General features: G+C 39.3%; 1 protein-coding gene across 1 annotated transcript in view; it reads right to left on the bottom strand.

Moving 5' to 3' along the window:
- The window catches only part of adgrb1a (adhesion G protein-coupled receptor B1a), a 106,538-nt gene that overhangs the window by 69,952 nt on the left and 22,889 nt on the right, over positions 1-13,697 (bottom strand). The window contains 1 exon segment of the mRNA XM_051131286.1: positions 3,775-4,697. Coding sequence (XP_050987243.1) covers positions 3,775-4,492 — 718 coding nt within the window. The 5' untranslated portion in view covers positions 4,493-4,697.

Here is a 13,697-nt window from a genome sequence, read left to right as displayed (position 1 = left end):
TGGAGATTATACTTTATGTCATTTCCATTGTTTTCAATGCTGATTCTTGTGTGATTATTGTCATACATTATTTTTTTAATTGCCACAAATCACCTCTTTGGGGGCTTTTACAGATTTAGAGCTATTAAGACAGCATTATCATAACAAGAATGAGGCGGTGTCATTGTAAATAGAGATGATATAACTGAATCAGCTTCAGTCATAAAGTAAACAATGAAAAACTGATATTATCCCAAACAACAATGTAACACCCTCTTGGAACAAACACCCTCAAAAATCCCTCATTGAAAGTGTGCATGAAATAGCGATGAACCCCTACAGCAAGACAGATGTCTGACAAATTTCTCCCCCCCCCCATCCCCTGTGTGTGTTTACAAAGGACTAGTACAGTCTCACGGCTAACATACGGTCTTAAAACACATATACACATCCTAATGCACACCCAACCTGAGGCATTTTTTATTATCAAGCATAGAGGCAGTAAAACTGCTTAATTAAAACATGAATATTTTATGAGCTCTGGAGAGCTGCGGAGGGGCCATGAGCTAGCATTGGCAATGGTAGGAGAACGAGAGCAAGAGAGAGAAAAAGATACAGACACAGACCATCCGTCCAGCAGAGATAAGCGCTGTGCTTATCCTTCACAGAGCAGTGGGAGCAGTTTTCTAAGCCGTACGTTAAAAAACGTGTGTGCCCCTGGTGGCCGAACATGCTCATAACACACACCCCCACACGCAGTGACAGAGTGCCGCCCGCACAACCGTTTTCAGCCATCCACAATGAAACGGCTCAGCATGAAACGGCTCACTGGCGTGAGGGACTGTGTGTGTGAGAGAAACAAAAAAAAAGAGACACGGCTACAACAAAACAGTGATAAGCTAAATCTTATTATTGCGCCTAAAGATGAAGAACTGAGGACTATGGGGGCAGTCAATTTAAATTCCTTCGTTTAGCAACATCACAGCCAAGCTATTATCGGCTCTGCTCTCAATTCAAAGCACCTAGCTGAGAAATAACAAGTACGTGCTTTCATCTAGCTTAACCAAAGCTCTCCGAAACACATCAGTCCCAAGTAGCGAAAAAGTGCAAGTCATGAGGGCAGTATTTTCTGCTGTCATCACCTCACACCTGAAATTCTCTCCCCCGCTTTTTTCTCACTCGACTCCTCTTCCATTCTGTCTCTCAAATCCAGCCTGTAATCTGTCACTACTCTGAGCAGTGAGAGATGAATCTACTCATCTCCCATGATGCCTTGCCTCTGAGCAATGGGTCACATTCACACAATAGACATGCCTTTAGCATTTTAAGATGGAATGCACACTCTCCCCCTCATGTGTCCCTCTCCACTTTCACTCGTAGGAATTGGAGGGAGGTGGGCCACTTCCACCTACGGGGGATGTGGAAGGAGGCGCATCTCCAAATTGGCCGCACATAAAATGGACAGTGTGCCATTAAGACTGAGCTAGGGATATCCACGGAGCGATAGGTCTTGGAAAGTAGCATTGTAATGATGCACAGCCTGTCTTTCAAAAGTCATCTTTCATTTGCCTTTCTGCTCTGGCTCCATCCGATAGGCCCAGCCGGACATTTCTGGCTCGCCTCCCAAGCTCACGATCAATTTATGAGATGTTCTCTCTTTATCACGCCCTTCGTACATCTATTCTATCTGCCTTCCTTGTCTAGCATTGGATAAGCTCTTGCTGTGTACACATACATTAGAAGGACATCTTTGACTGTTGTGATGCATCAACATTAAAGATGGGCCACTGGCTGCTGAACATTTTATATTAATTAATCTTTTTTATGCCTTGCAAATGTAAATGTTTGGTTTTCTGTTATGTATTCTACATTGTAAAATGTGCTGATTTGTCACCAAGATAATGTTATCCAGCTGGCTAACATATGAGGCTTTGTTAAAATCACAAAAATAATTTGTGATAATCTTGGAAGCATAATTTACAATGTTTGCTAAAAAATAGAAACCAGCCTGTAATGTTGTCTATTATATACATATACATTATAACTGTAAAATTTTAATAAACAAAAAAATTGTAATCATGGCCATAGCCAGGTTTTGAAAATTAGTGGTTGTTAAAGAATTTTATCAGTTGTTTATTATTCATGCAACATGTTATAGTTATAGCTTATAACTTTGTCTAGTGCTCTTATGATTGTTTATAGCATGATTTTTGAAAATGTAACAACTATACTGGCATAGACTTTTTTTATGGCTAGTGTTGGCGTATTTCATCTCATTCTGTAACCTACTTGTTCTACAGATATGTGTACCGGTGTTAAATGCTACTGTTCTTGACAGCGTTGATAACGTTCCTGACAAATAATGTCATGGTATATTTTTGCACTTCTCTTACTGTCAGCAATAACTTGTCCATGGGCTTTTTTGATTACTGTCAGTTTAAGTGCCGGCTATGCAGTGTGTTGCCAGATATTGCTATTAAAATAAATAAAAAATGAAAAAAAAATAAATACATAAAAAATGAACCGAAATGAATTAAAATCTTTTACAAATAAGGTAAAATAAAGATATCTCTGACCCTAAACTGCAACTTTGTACTTTATTAACTTTCTAAAGTGTCAAATTAAGTGGAAAAGACAAGTCCAAAAACACTTATAATAGCTGGATCTGGCAACACGGAGGCTCACAACCTCAACTCACGACTCTCTCTCTCAAGCCTTGTTCACTCCGGCTGTGTCTTGCAGCAATTATTTTCATACCACGGACGCTAAACATTCTTGCAAACTGTCTAAACTAAATTATACACGTCATGTATACATCCATATGATGAGTTTAGCAGCAAATTAGTAATTCAGAAAACAAATTTTATATTTGAACATTTGAACATTTACAGAGGTTGGGATCTCTTCTTTTGTGTTTTTGTGTGAAAATGTTGACAGGGAAAGTAAAAAGTTAAAGTTAAAGTTAAAAAATTACTTCTATATATTCTATATAATTTCCATTTTTGCTTAGGCCTATATGTTCTGTATAAGAATTAGTAAGCAAAATGTACTTTATAACCTAAATATACCAAATTATTACAATGAATTAACCTCAACAGCAAGAACATATTCTGTGCAAACGGTTCCGTTATCACTGGGTTCAGCTGTAAAACAATCTCAAACATTATTCATTACATGCCTTTGGTGCTTTTTTACACACAGTTTTAGATACTGTGAGCTGTGGAGATCCATCACCCATCTGTGTTTTTTAACAAGCAGAAAAAAGGCAGACATAAAAGAGAAGAAAAAGGAGGAGAAAGTCCACAGAAAGGTCACACAGTGCAGTGGGATGAGTGATCTTCCAGTCCATTGGCTACAGCCTCTCCTAGGGGTTGAGTTTCTGTGCCACATCCACTCTTGGAGAAGAGATCACATCATAGCTCTGAACTCAGTAACCGGCCCCATTCCCTTCCTAATAATCAATCTCCAAGCACTGCTATCCTGTGTCATGTCTGCCGCATCAACTCTCCCACGGGCCGATCTGATATCCCTATCTGAACCCTCACAGGATCACACATGGCGCCAAGAAGCCAAGGTCACCCAGCTAGGACACATCAGCTGAAACCTAAAACCTTTTTTTTTTAACCTCCATCAGTTCTCTCTGAACTCTTGTTTCTTCAGCTTCGATTGTTCTGTTGCTTTGCTACTAAATATGACAAGCAACCAAAGCCACAGTGGGAACAGAGAACAACATTTTTTAATTCAATATCCATTGAACCATGCCGATTTATAACTAGATAAAAACAGTTAGCTTACCGCTTGTGTCAGTGTCAGCTGTTACTTCTTTCACAACAGGGATGCAGTTTTCCAAGTAGACCCCGTCCCGATAGCACCCATTGGTTTCTTTGTCTGGCGGAGGCTGGTCCCAACATTGGCACGGTGTTTGCATGATGCCACAGGGCCGGTTGGAGGTACTGTAGGTCAGGCAGTCCTCCAACCATTGGCACAGCATTTGACAGGCAGCCATGCTGGGGTTACGCTTCCCAACTACGAGATACTCCACCTTAAATTCCCCATCGCCGTTCCTGGATCCAGCACCCGCTCTGGGCAGCCCTTTCCGGATCTGCAGGAATTGTTTTCCGGCCTCCAGGAAGGCAACGTGGGTAGAGGCATCACACAGCTTCACCACCTCGTCGAAGCTCTCCATCCCGAGGAAGGTTCGTGTCGTCTCCAAGAAGGAGTCAAACTGGAAGGTCCGGTGCTGTCGGGGAATGCAGTCCCTAGATGGTTTTGTGACCTTGATGAAGATGGTGTAGCGCCGTGGGTCGGGGTTCTGCAGGGTCCAGGAGCAGGGCGTGCTGGGAAATACCGAAGACGAGAGGAAGAATCCAAAGAAGCGGCTCTGGACCAGTGTGGAGCAGGTGTCAGACTCCGGACCAGAGGGGGCAGCGTTGAGCATGTCCAGCCGCAGCAGTTGGAGAAGAGGCAAAAGCAGGACCAACGATGAACAATTCCGTAAGAGTTTTGATATCATGGCTGTAAACGGCAGAACGGTGTGCAGAAAAGTGTGAGGCTGGAGGTATCTCTTATTGGGCACCGTTAACGTAAGATCAACAGCCTCGTTTTGTTGACTAGCTGATATTCTCGGATGTTTGCTGAAACGACAGCTCAGGATGTGAGGGAACTTTGGCTCATTGATCCAGTTTGCTGTCCATGATGCCAGACGCCCTCAGAGAGATCTGCAGGATTAGAGAAGACAGAAAAAAGAGTGTATAAGCCAGATGGGAAAACAACAACAATTATCCATTGACCAGATAAGCGTGAACATAATAACTTCAAAAGTGTGTAGACACCAACACGAGTGACTTTGGTACTTAGAAATTACCATGCTGGGCTATATCGATCCAGAAGTGCCGCACCTGTGCTTTACATTCAAAAAGAACTCTTTGTTCCCAGTGAAGCAGTCACTTTCTGCAGAAACGTCACCCTCAATCTTGTATTTCATCAGTGAGCTCAATAATTTGTCCAATTATGGGGCAATCAATTACAAAAATATGAACACCTGCTGTCATTCATTATTTCCAGTGCATTTGCTTCATGCCAAAATGATCAATAGCCTCAGTCCTCTGCGAATCATTAGGCTAAAAGCGACTGGATCATCTCTCAGACGGGCCTGATTGTCATTCTTTTCCCTGACAATTCAGTGTCTCGTGCAGTTTTACAGCACTTAGAGATAAGAAATATGTGAGGTCACATGCAAGAGCAGTAGACAGACATCTTGGAGACTATTCTGATGTAATCGCAGTATTTCCATGTGCCATTAGTCACTTTACAAAGTGAGCATCCCAGCACCAGGCTCACCCTGAAAGCCATATACCATACAGGAAGATACCATGCAGATTTTATTCTAGGTTAATCATCCTTATCTAAAGGCATTAGCTTTGTTCCTCATATTCAGCATGCTAAGAAATGAGACGAACCCAGACAGGGGAAAAAAAAGTGCACTGAGTCATGTAGGTTCTAAATATGCCTAAATACTGGTGGATTTTGGAAACGGATGAAGAAAAATGGGAAGCTTCATTCTCATGAAGTGATGTGATATTTTTTAATACTCATTACTACTTTAATATGTGTAATGAGTTTGTTCTGCAATCTTAGTATGCTCCTTCCTCTCGGTATTGTTAATAAATATAGCAGTCACTATCGGCATATCTTGCAGGGTATTGTTGGAGATTACATGTTTCCACAAAGATGCTGGATAATGCTGTTATGAATGTGTGTGTGGGTGAAATCGATGTGTGTGTCTATGAAAAAGAATGAAACCAACAGATGTGTATATTTCAACCAGTTTTGTGAATGTGCAAGAGTGAGCGTATGAGTCAGTACTAATTTTTGCACCTTATTTTGTTTTAGTCATACTTTTTGTCGTGATGAAAATGTCATTTAAGTCAATACTCTGTCATGCTATATTCATTCATTTTAGTCCATTTTACTTTGACTGAAATGGCATATAATTTTAGTCGACTGAAATAATTTTGAGTGTGCTAAAATACCCGTTAGCAAAGCTGTTCATTTAACCATGTTCAGCTCTTGCAGCTTTAGCAGGGGGATCACAACTATACTATGACTGGATCATTTGAATGAATCTGTTACATTTTTCCTATCTTGAAACTTACTGCATTGCATTGCATTGTTCTTATTTTGAAGAAATGTTTCCAATAAAACATTGCTACTATGTATATTAAAATATACAATACCGTGAGTATTTACTTATGAACAGCCAGAAATGAACAATATTCAGTCAAATTTCACAAATCCGTTTCATAAATGATTTATTAGTCCACACATACTGGTATTTTTATAAACTGAGTTTTTCCTCCCTACGTTTTAAAAAACTATATTGTCAAAATGAAAACGCAAAAACACGCTGTGAAGCGCTGTCAAGATCATGCCAAACCAACAGGTGGTGATATGACCCTAACCGTAAAGCCATTTTGGCCAATCAGAAGCCTGAAAAAGCACGCACACTGACATCACAAGCCAAAATATCCAGTTTCATTAGCTACACAACAACACCGCAACAAGTCAACAAGCATGCAATCGCAAGCATGCTGTTTTAGCTTGTTTTTCAATCTCTCATCTTTCAGCTCTTTCATTGTGAGTCATGTTTTTCATGGAACTTGTACCCAAGGATTCTGCATCCTAAGTCTAATTCCGTGCCGGCTGAGCTACCAAGCAAGTTTATTACATCGGGTGTTGTGGCCATTTTCGACCCCTTGCCAAAGTATTACTCCCTCTCATTTAAATCGGTATATGAACTGCCTAATTGTAACCCCTACCCCACTCCTAACCTAAACCTATCAATACTAGGGGGGTAGTAATGTGGCGGGGATCAGCACTGGAAAGCGAAACATATGGAGCTGTAATCACAACTGTGTACGAAAGCGATTACAAGTGCTCGCTGTTGTACCGTCTCTAGTGTTAATTTCTGTTGGAATCTGCAGTGATATGTGACCCTGGGCCACAAAACCAGTTGTAAGTAGCACGGGTAGATTTGTAGCAATAGCCAAAAATACATTGTATGGGTCAAAATTATCGATTTTTCTGCTAAGCCAAAAATCATTAGGATATTAAGTAAAGATCATGTTCATGAAAATATTTTGTACATTTCCTACTGTAAATATATCAAAACTTAATTTCTGATTAGTATTCAGAACTTCATTTGGACAAATTTAAAGGCGATTTTCTCAATATTTAGATTTTTGCACCCGCAGATTCCAGATTTTCAAATAGTTGTATCTCGGCCAAATATTGTCTTATCCTTATATCAATGGAAAGTTTATTTATTTGGCTTTCAGATGATGTATAAATCTCAAGTTTAAAAAACTGACTCTTATGACTGGTTTTGTGGTCCAGGGTCACGTATGTGCTTATTGGTACGTATTTCACATCTTGCGAAAATGTTCCCAGAGGTGCGTTTTCGTCATGAAATCAGGCAGACTGGAGTTTCTGAAAATCTTCACCCTGGCAGGAGCTTTCAAAAACATTCAGTTTAAGTGACCTGATACTGCGTATGCATGAGGATGAAAGACCAAACCCTACAGAAAAAGCTGTGGTTTTGAAAATACCCTTTTCATGTGGACAGGGCTCCAGGGATTCAGTAATCATTCTAGGGGTGTTGCTCGTTGGCTAACTATAGTCACAAATTCCACTGAACTGTATTGGTAATGACAGAACTTGCGAGCATATTTGCTTTTAGCTTCACTTACAACCTGAGTTTTTTTTTAAAAGCATAAACTTTCACTAGACTAGGTTGTTAAATACAAATTCAGTCATATTAAAAACATTAGGCTGCTTTTAGCCTTATGCTGGAGCTTGTTTCGGGCAATGAAAAGCTAAGTATGTAAATAATTTAATAAATTTGCACAATAATATCATGTATCGGCGATCTCGCAGGCTGACGATAGGACCCAACACTACTGTAGGATCAACTATACCTTAATATATTCTTAAGTATAACAATGCAGACGGAACTTGCTGTTTTGGCAAGGGGCGTGGCAGTACTGAAACACTTTCGCAATGCAGTGGGATAGCTAACCAATCACAACACATTTAGGTTTTCGGAAGGCGGGTCTTCATCATACCCAGAACTGAGCCATTTGTGCCAGGCTGGGGAAAGTATTGTAATAATGTAAATTATGTGAAAAATAATGCGTTTTTCGAACCACCAAGCATGTTCTAGTACACGCCCAAAACAAAATCAAGACTTTGTAAAAGAGCATAATAGGAACCCTTTAACCTCTCTCTCTACGGGATGCATCCAGGAGTCCTCGTGACACAGCCTGGGGTGAAAAGCAGACCAGAATACATGGATGTGGCTGACTACACAGGTGGTTTAGTTTTTTACGGGCAGATGATATAGAAAACAGCTCCAATTGATCTCAGCATGACCTCAAACATTGCCTTACACACACACAATGGCACGTATCTGCTTGGTCCCAGATAAGCTCTGTTCAGGAAGCTTAAAGCATAAGTCTTTAAGTGAAAGAGTGGGCGTTTTTCGAACAGAATAAACAGTGCTTTTCATGCCAGTGGTATCCGTAATGAAGCTGGAGGGTGTAATCATCTAATCCGTGTCTTAACTTAGCCTTGACGTTAACCGGGACATTCTCAAGGCTGAACCTCATGAAGCACCTCTATTGATGCAGGGGATGATCGCTCATCCATTCTCTTCTGCCCCAAGAAATTTAGCTATCCCAGCATGCACTGGATAGGGTATGTGACTGCTGCACAGTGTTGCCAGCTCATTACAGACATGTCTTGTTTATTGATCAGCAGCAGTGACACACTGAAAACTGCTATTCAGTTAATTGAGCCCTCGCTTTTACACACTATGTCACTCTGGATGAAAAGAAAAGCTATAAAATGTACATTCTAGGTGAAAAATAATGCACTAGAACCAGGTGTGAAAACAGATAACTGTAATTAGTTTAGCTTTAAAGGGACATTTCATCCAGAAATGAAATTAAAATGAAAGGTCAATAAAGGTCATTAAACTGAATCTTGCAACTGTTTTTGTATGGACAGCAGAAGCTTTTTTCTTGATATTCTTTTTGTGATTCAAAATAAATGGAAAGTCATACAGATTTAGACAGAGATTAGGGTGAGTAAATCACAAAATTTTCTTTCTTTCTTTCTTTCTTTTGACCTGTACGCCATCAGCATTCACAGTCAAAAGCATTTCCTAATCTGTCACTCTCGCATGTGCGTGTCAAGTGTGTCGCGATCAGTTCCGTGCTGTCAAGGCATTATGGAAACACTGACTGTTTTTCACATACTGTTAGCAGCCTCGGATTCTGAATATGCTGGAAAAACTGCTCAAGCAGAAAGGGCTCACGTACTTGCATTGACTTCTGAGAGAAGAAAAAGAAAGACAGTACTGAAAATACAGATATTTGATGGGGCCATGATGGGGCCAGCTTTCCATGTTCATTAGACAAGAAAGATGCCATTGAGTATAATCAGATGAAAACCACCTTTATTCAATTAAGCTTTTCCCCCGTAACTTTGTGTTGAGGTGCCGTTTCATTACCCATTTCACTATTCCTCAGGGACAGCATGTAATCATAGTATATCACTGGAAATAGTGACTAGTATTGCTGGTAGTTTGTGTAAAAACATTGGGTGGGAAAAAGAAGATGCAGGAGTTAGAGGACGAATGGATGAAAAAGTGAGCGTCAGATAAAGAGAAAGATGGAGAGATGGAGAAGGGAGAAAAGACAGGCTGTCGTTTCTCATGGGTGCTCTCGTTCATCTGCGTCTCTTTCCGCGCTCCGCCCCTTATTTATTTTTTCTTCCTCTCAAATTAAAGAGCTACAATGACACCCCAGCGAACAAGGTTATTTGAGCAAACAGAAGGCAACAAGCATTGCTGCCTCTTTCAAGACCAACCTCATTCTCCTCTGTTTGCGCATCAGCGTCTGTGACAACAAGCGCTAGGCCTCACGCGGTCGTGGAATTAAAGAGATAATTATCTGTCTCTGGTGATGAATGTGTTTACCGAGCTAAATGCCAGGCCTTCTTTCATCAACTTATAAACCGTTGCTTTTCCTATCAGACAAAGTACAGGATGAGGAGGATCTTGCATCAGAAAACTGTTAATGTCAGATGGAGGTGCTTTTGTTCTCAAAAAGTCCTTTTGAGTCCTTCCCCAGATAGCACGCATACTTGATATCACTTGATCTGGAAAGTGTACAGACGTCTGACAGATGTCTGTGAGATGTCAGTTTTACATAAATTCTAAATCATAAACATCTTAAAGACATCTAATAGACGTCTATTTGACATCTGATAAGAAATGTCCTATAGACGTATTGCAGGTGAGCAAACACTCTAAAAATACGTTTTGCAGATGTAAATGCGGACGTCAAATAGACGCCTCCGAGATGTGCGTGTGCTATCAGGGTGTACAGAGTGATAGTTCACCCAAAAATGATTATTTACTCATCCTCACATGGTTCCAAACCTGTATGACTTGGTTTTCTTCTAAAGAAGATATTCTGAAGAACATTGGGGTTCTAGCAACATTGGACCCCATTGACTTTGAATAGAGACAAAAAAGAAAAAAAGGTTGACTACAAAGTGAATTTACACTTACAAAACTCACTGTTTATTTAGTCATCTAAAATCATACACATTTGTATTTGCATTAGAACAAAATGGTGTTCCTCGCCAACATTATGACTTCGAGCTTGGCTTTGTAAATCATGTCTTTGTTGTGTGGAAAAGAGCTGCTTATTCTGCAAAATGTCCCTTTTTGTTCCATGCAAGAAAAAAGAATCTTATGGTTTCTAAATTATGTGAGGTTGAATAGACTTTTGTGTGAACTATCGCTTTAATTTCAACGTTCAGTGCTTCCTGGGTTAACCTTAAGCTAGGTAAACAGATCAGAGGTAGCAGCATTCTTGCTCTTGAAAGAGGTGCGGAACAGACTTATCTCTGCTGTCTCAAGCTCTCTGTGAGCCATAGGATCAGAGCTTGCCTGGGAGATTTACTGAACAAAGCTAAAATCGTCTTTAAATCTAAAATTAGGAAAGTGGATATGGAAAGAGATCTTCACACCCTTAAAACGCACTATATTGTTGCTGGGAAATATTTTGTATGCTATTGTCATAAATACAGAATCTTGCAGCTTTTGCAAGGCAACATTGTATTGAAATTCATTATACTTTTTTTCTCCACAGTTGTTCGTCTCATACCGCTTAAAGGGATACTTCACCCAAAAACATAAACTCGTTAATTACTCACTCATTAATTACTTACCCTTGTCATTCCAAACACGTAAAACCGTTGTTCATCTTCAAAACACAAATTAAGATATTTTTCTGACCCTGCATAGACAGCAACGCAACTACCACATTCAAGGCCCAGAAAGCTAGTAAGGACATTGTTAATAGTCAATGTGACATCAGTGGTTCAACCTTAATTTTATGAAGCTACAACTTTTAAACTTTTTTTAAATACTTTTTGTGCGCAAAGAAAACAAAACTAGCAATTTTATTAATTTAATTTAAATTAATTAAAGTCTTATGGGTTTGGAACAACGTGAGAGTGAGTAATTAATGACAGAATTTTTGGGTGAACTATCCAGAATCCATTGATCAGATGTGATTTTTATAGAAAGTTCTTTCTAATTTTTAACCTAAACCAAAAGGGTCAAGATTGGGCTGGGTGACATTAAAATTATTATTATTTTTGGACGTCTTTAAAAATACTGGTACTAATATACCCTAAATGATGCATAATAATACTTTATTGGGTACATATTAAAATACAAAAGTTATTATACATATTAACATTGTTGAGTAATACATTACAGCACTGAGTCACTTTCTATGGAAAGCAATGCATTACATTACTTTTGCATTACTTTTTCTCATCTGGGCTGGGCTTGCTTGTTTGTTTTTAATACTAAGACATGAATAAGCTTCAGCCATTCTGGATTGCATGAAAAATAGGATGCAGGAGAAGATATTTCAACACTCTTCAACAATAAAAAAAAAAAAAATAAAAAAAAAATGGTATGCTTATTTAAAGGGATAGTTCACCCAGAAATTAAAATTCTGTCATTAATTACTCACCCTGTTGTTCCAAACCTGTAAGACCTTTGTTCTTTTTCGGAAAACAAATTAAGGTATTTTTTGATGAAATCCAGGAGCTGTCTAACCCTCCATAGACTGCAAGGGTCCTTCCACGTTCACAGTCCAGAAAGGTAACGGTGACGCGGAGGAGAAGAATTGTTAAATACAGTTTTTATTTTAGTTTTTTTTGGATTCTTGTATCTTCGTAAAAAATTACAGTTCAACCACTCATGTCACATGGACTATTTATTTAACATATTTAATCATTGCAGGTTTGCGTCATATTCTAAATATGCATTTCACTGTTTTTATTCATTTTTAAGGAATACTGAATCTGTTTTGATGCAATGTTCACATTTAGTATAGAACTAAAGTAACATCATGTTTACACAGACAGCGCACGCAATGCATCTGTATTTACTCCTGATTTCTCTCAACATGGGGACAGGAGAGCTGTCAGTCAATAAATGGGAAAACAAAGTAACTGGAGTTACTTATTTGAAAAAGTAATGTGATTACGTAACTCCCAACAGTTACTGCTCAGTGACAGCCAGAGCACTTACGTACACCTGAAAATACAACAAATTTTTTAAATTTATTTTATTATTTTATAATGGCTCTTAACAGCTAACATTTTTTTAAAAAGCATGCCATTTTCCCAGTTTCTTGCCTTTGTCATAGCTTCGTGTCATTGCCAACAGCTAGTCATTGCTGTCATGACATAATTTCCTGTGGCTCGAGAGTGATTAGTCACATGGCATTTATGGCTCATGTACTTGGCTTAAAAGCTTCTGTGGTAGCAAAGATTTCAAGTGATTTCAAATTACGTGCTTCCAACAGGTCCCACGCCAGATAAACCACTAAGATGAACGGGAATGCTAACAGATCACTTTCTCCAGGTATTCTAGACCTACCTGACCTATACCAAACCTGTTGTTTCCTAATGCAACATTGAAATCGATGTAAATGTCTCAGAGGTTGATCAGAGGCAGACAGAGGTCGACATCATGATTTGAAGAGACAAAGAGGAGGAGATGGACAAACTGGCAGGGGATGGAGAGAGTGTTAGAAGGACAAATGTTGAGGGGGAAAAGAGAAAACTGAACATCTGTTTGTGTGATGATCTAACAGGCTGCGTCTGCATGCTCTCTTTCCCCTGGCACGCCTGCTCCAGCACTGTTTGTTTTCTCTGTCATCTCTGCCACAGACTACCGCTTACCTGACGCTAATTTCAATTAGGCGTCTAACTGTCTGAAGAAACGAATAAAGCTGAAGAGCCACATCAAAGACAACAACAGAGACAAACTGTAAGAGACAGATAAAATATAAACAATTGGACATGTCCATGGCCAGGAAGCCAACATCAAGTATTTAGTAGTATCTTGAACCAAGTACACACTGTGCTTTTATAAATGTCTTTTACGATTGTTGCAGTCCAAATTGTATGATATGAGCCCCGTGGGATCTTGTGTAGAAGCCAAGGCTGACATAATTTTTTTTCAGTCTGTACAATATATCTTAGGATGCTTTTAAGGTACTAAAAAAAACCCTGAAAACCAACTTAAACCATACATGCCAAAAAAACTCCTGATGAACCTA

The sequence above is a fragment of the Labeo rohita genome, chromosome 16, assembly GCF_022985175.1.
Source record: "Labeo rohita strain BAU-BD-2019 chromosome 16, IGBB_LRoh.1.0, whole genome shotgun sequence".
Lineage (NCBI taxonomy): Eukaryota > Metazoa > Chordata > Actinopteri > Cypriniformes > Cyprinidae > Labeo > Labeo rohita.
Note: the sequence above shows the minus strand (reverse complement) of the source record. Positions and strands in the feature narration are given on the sequence as shown.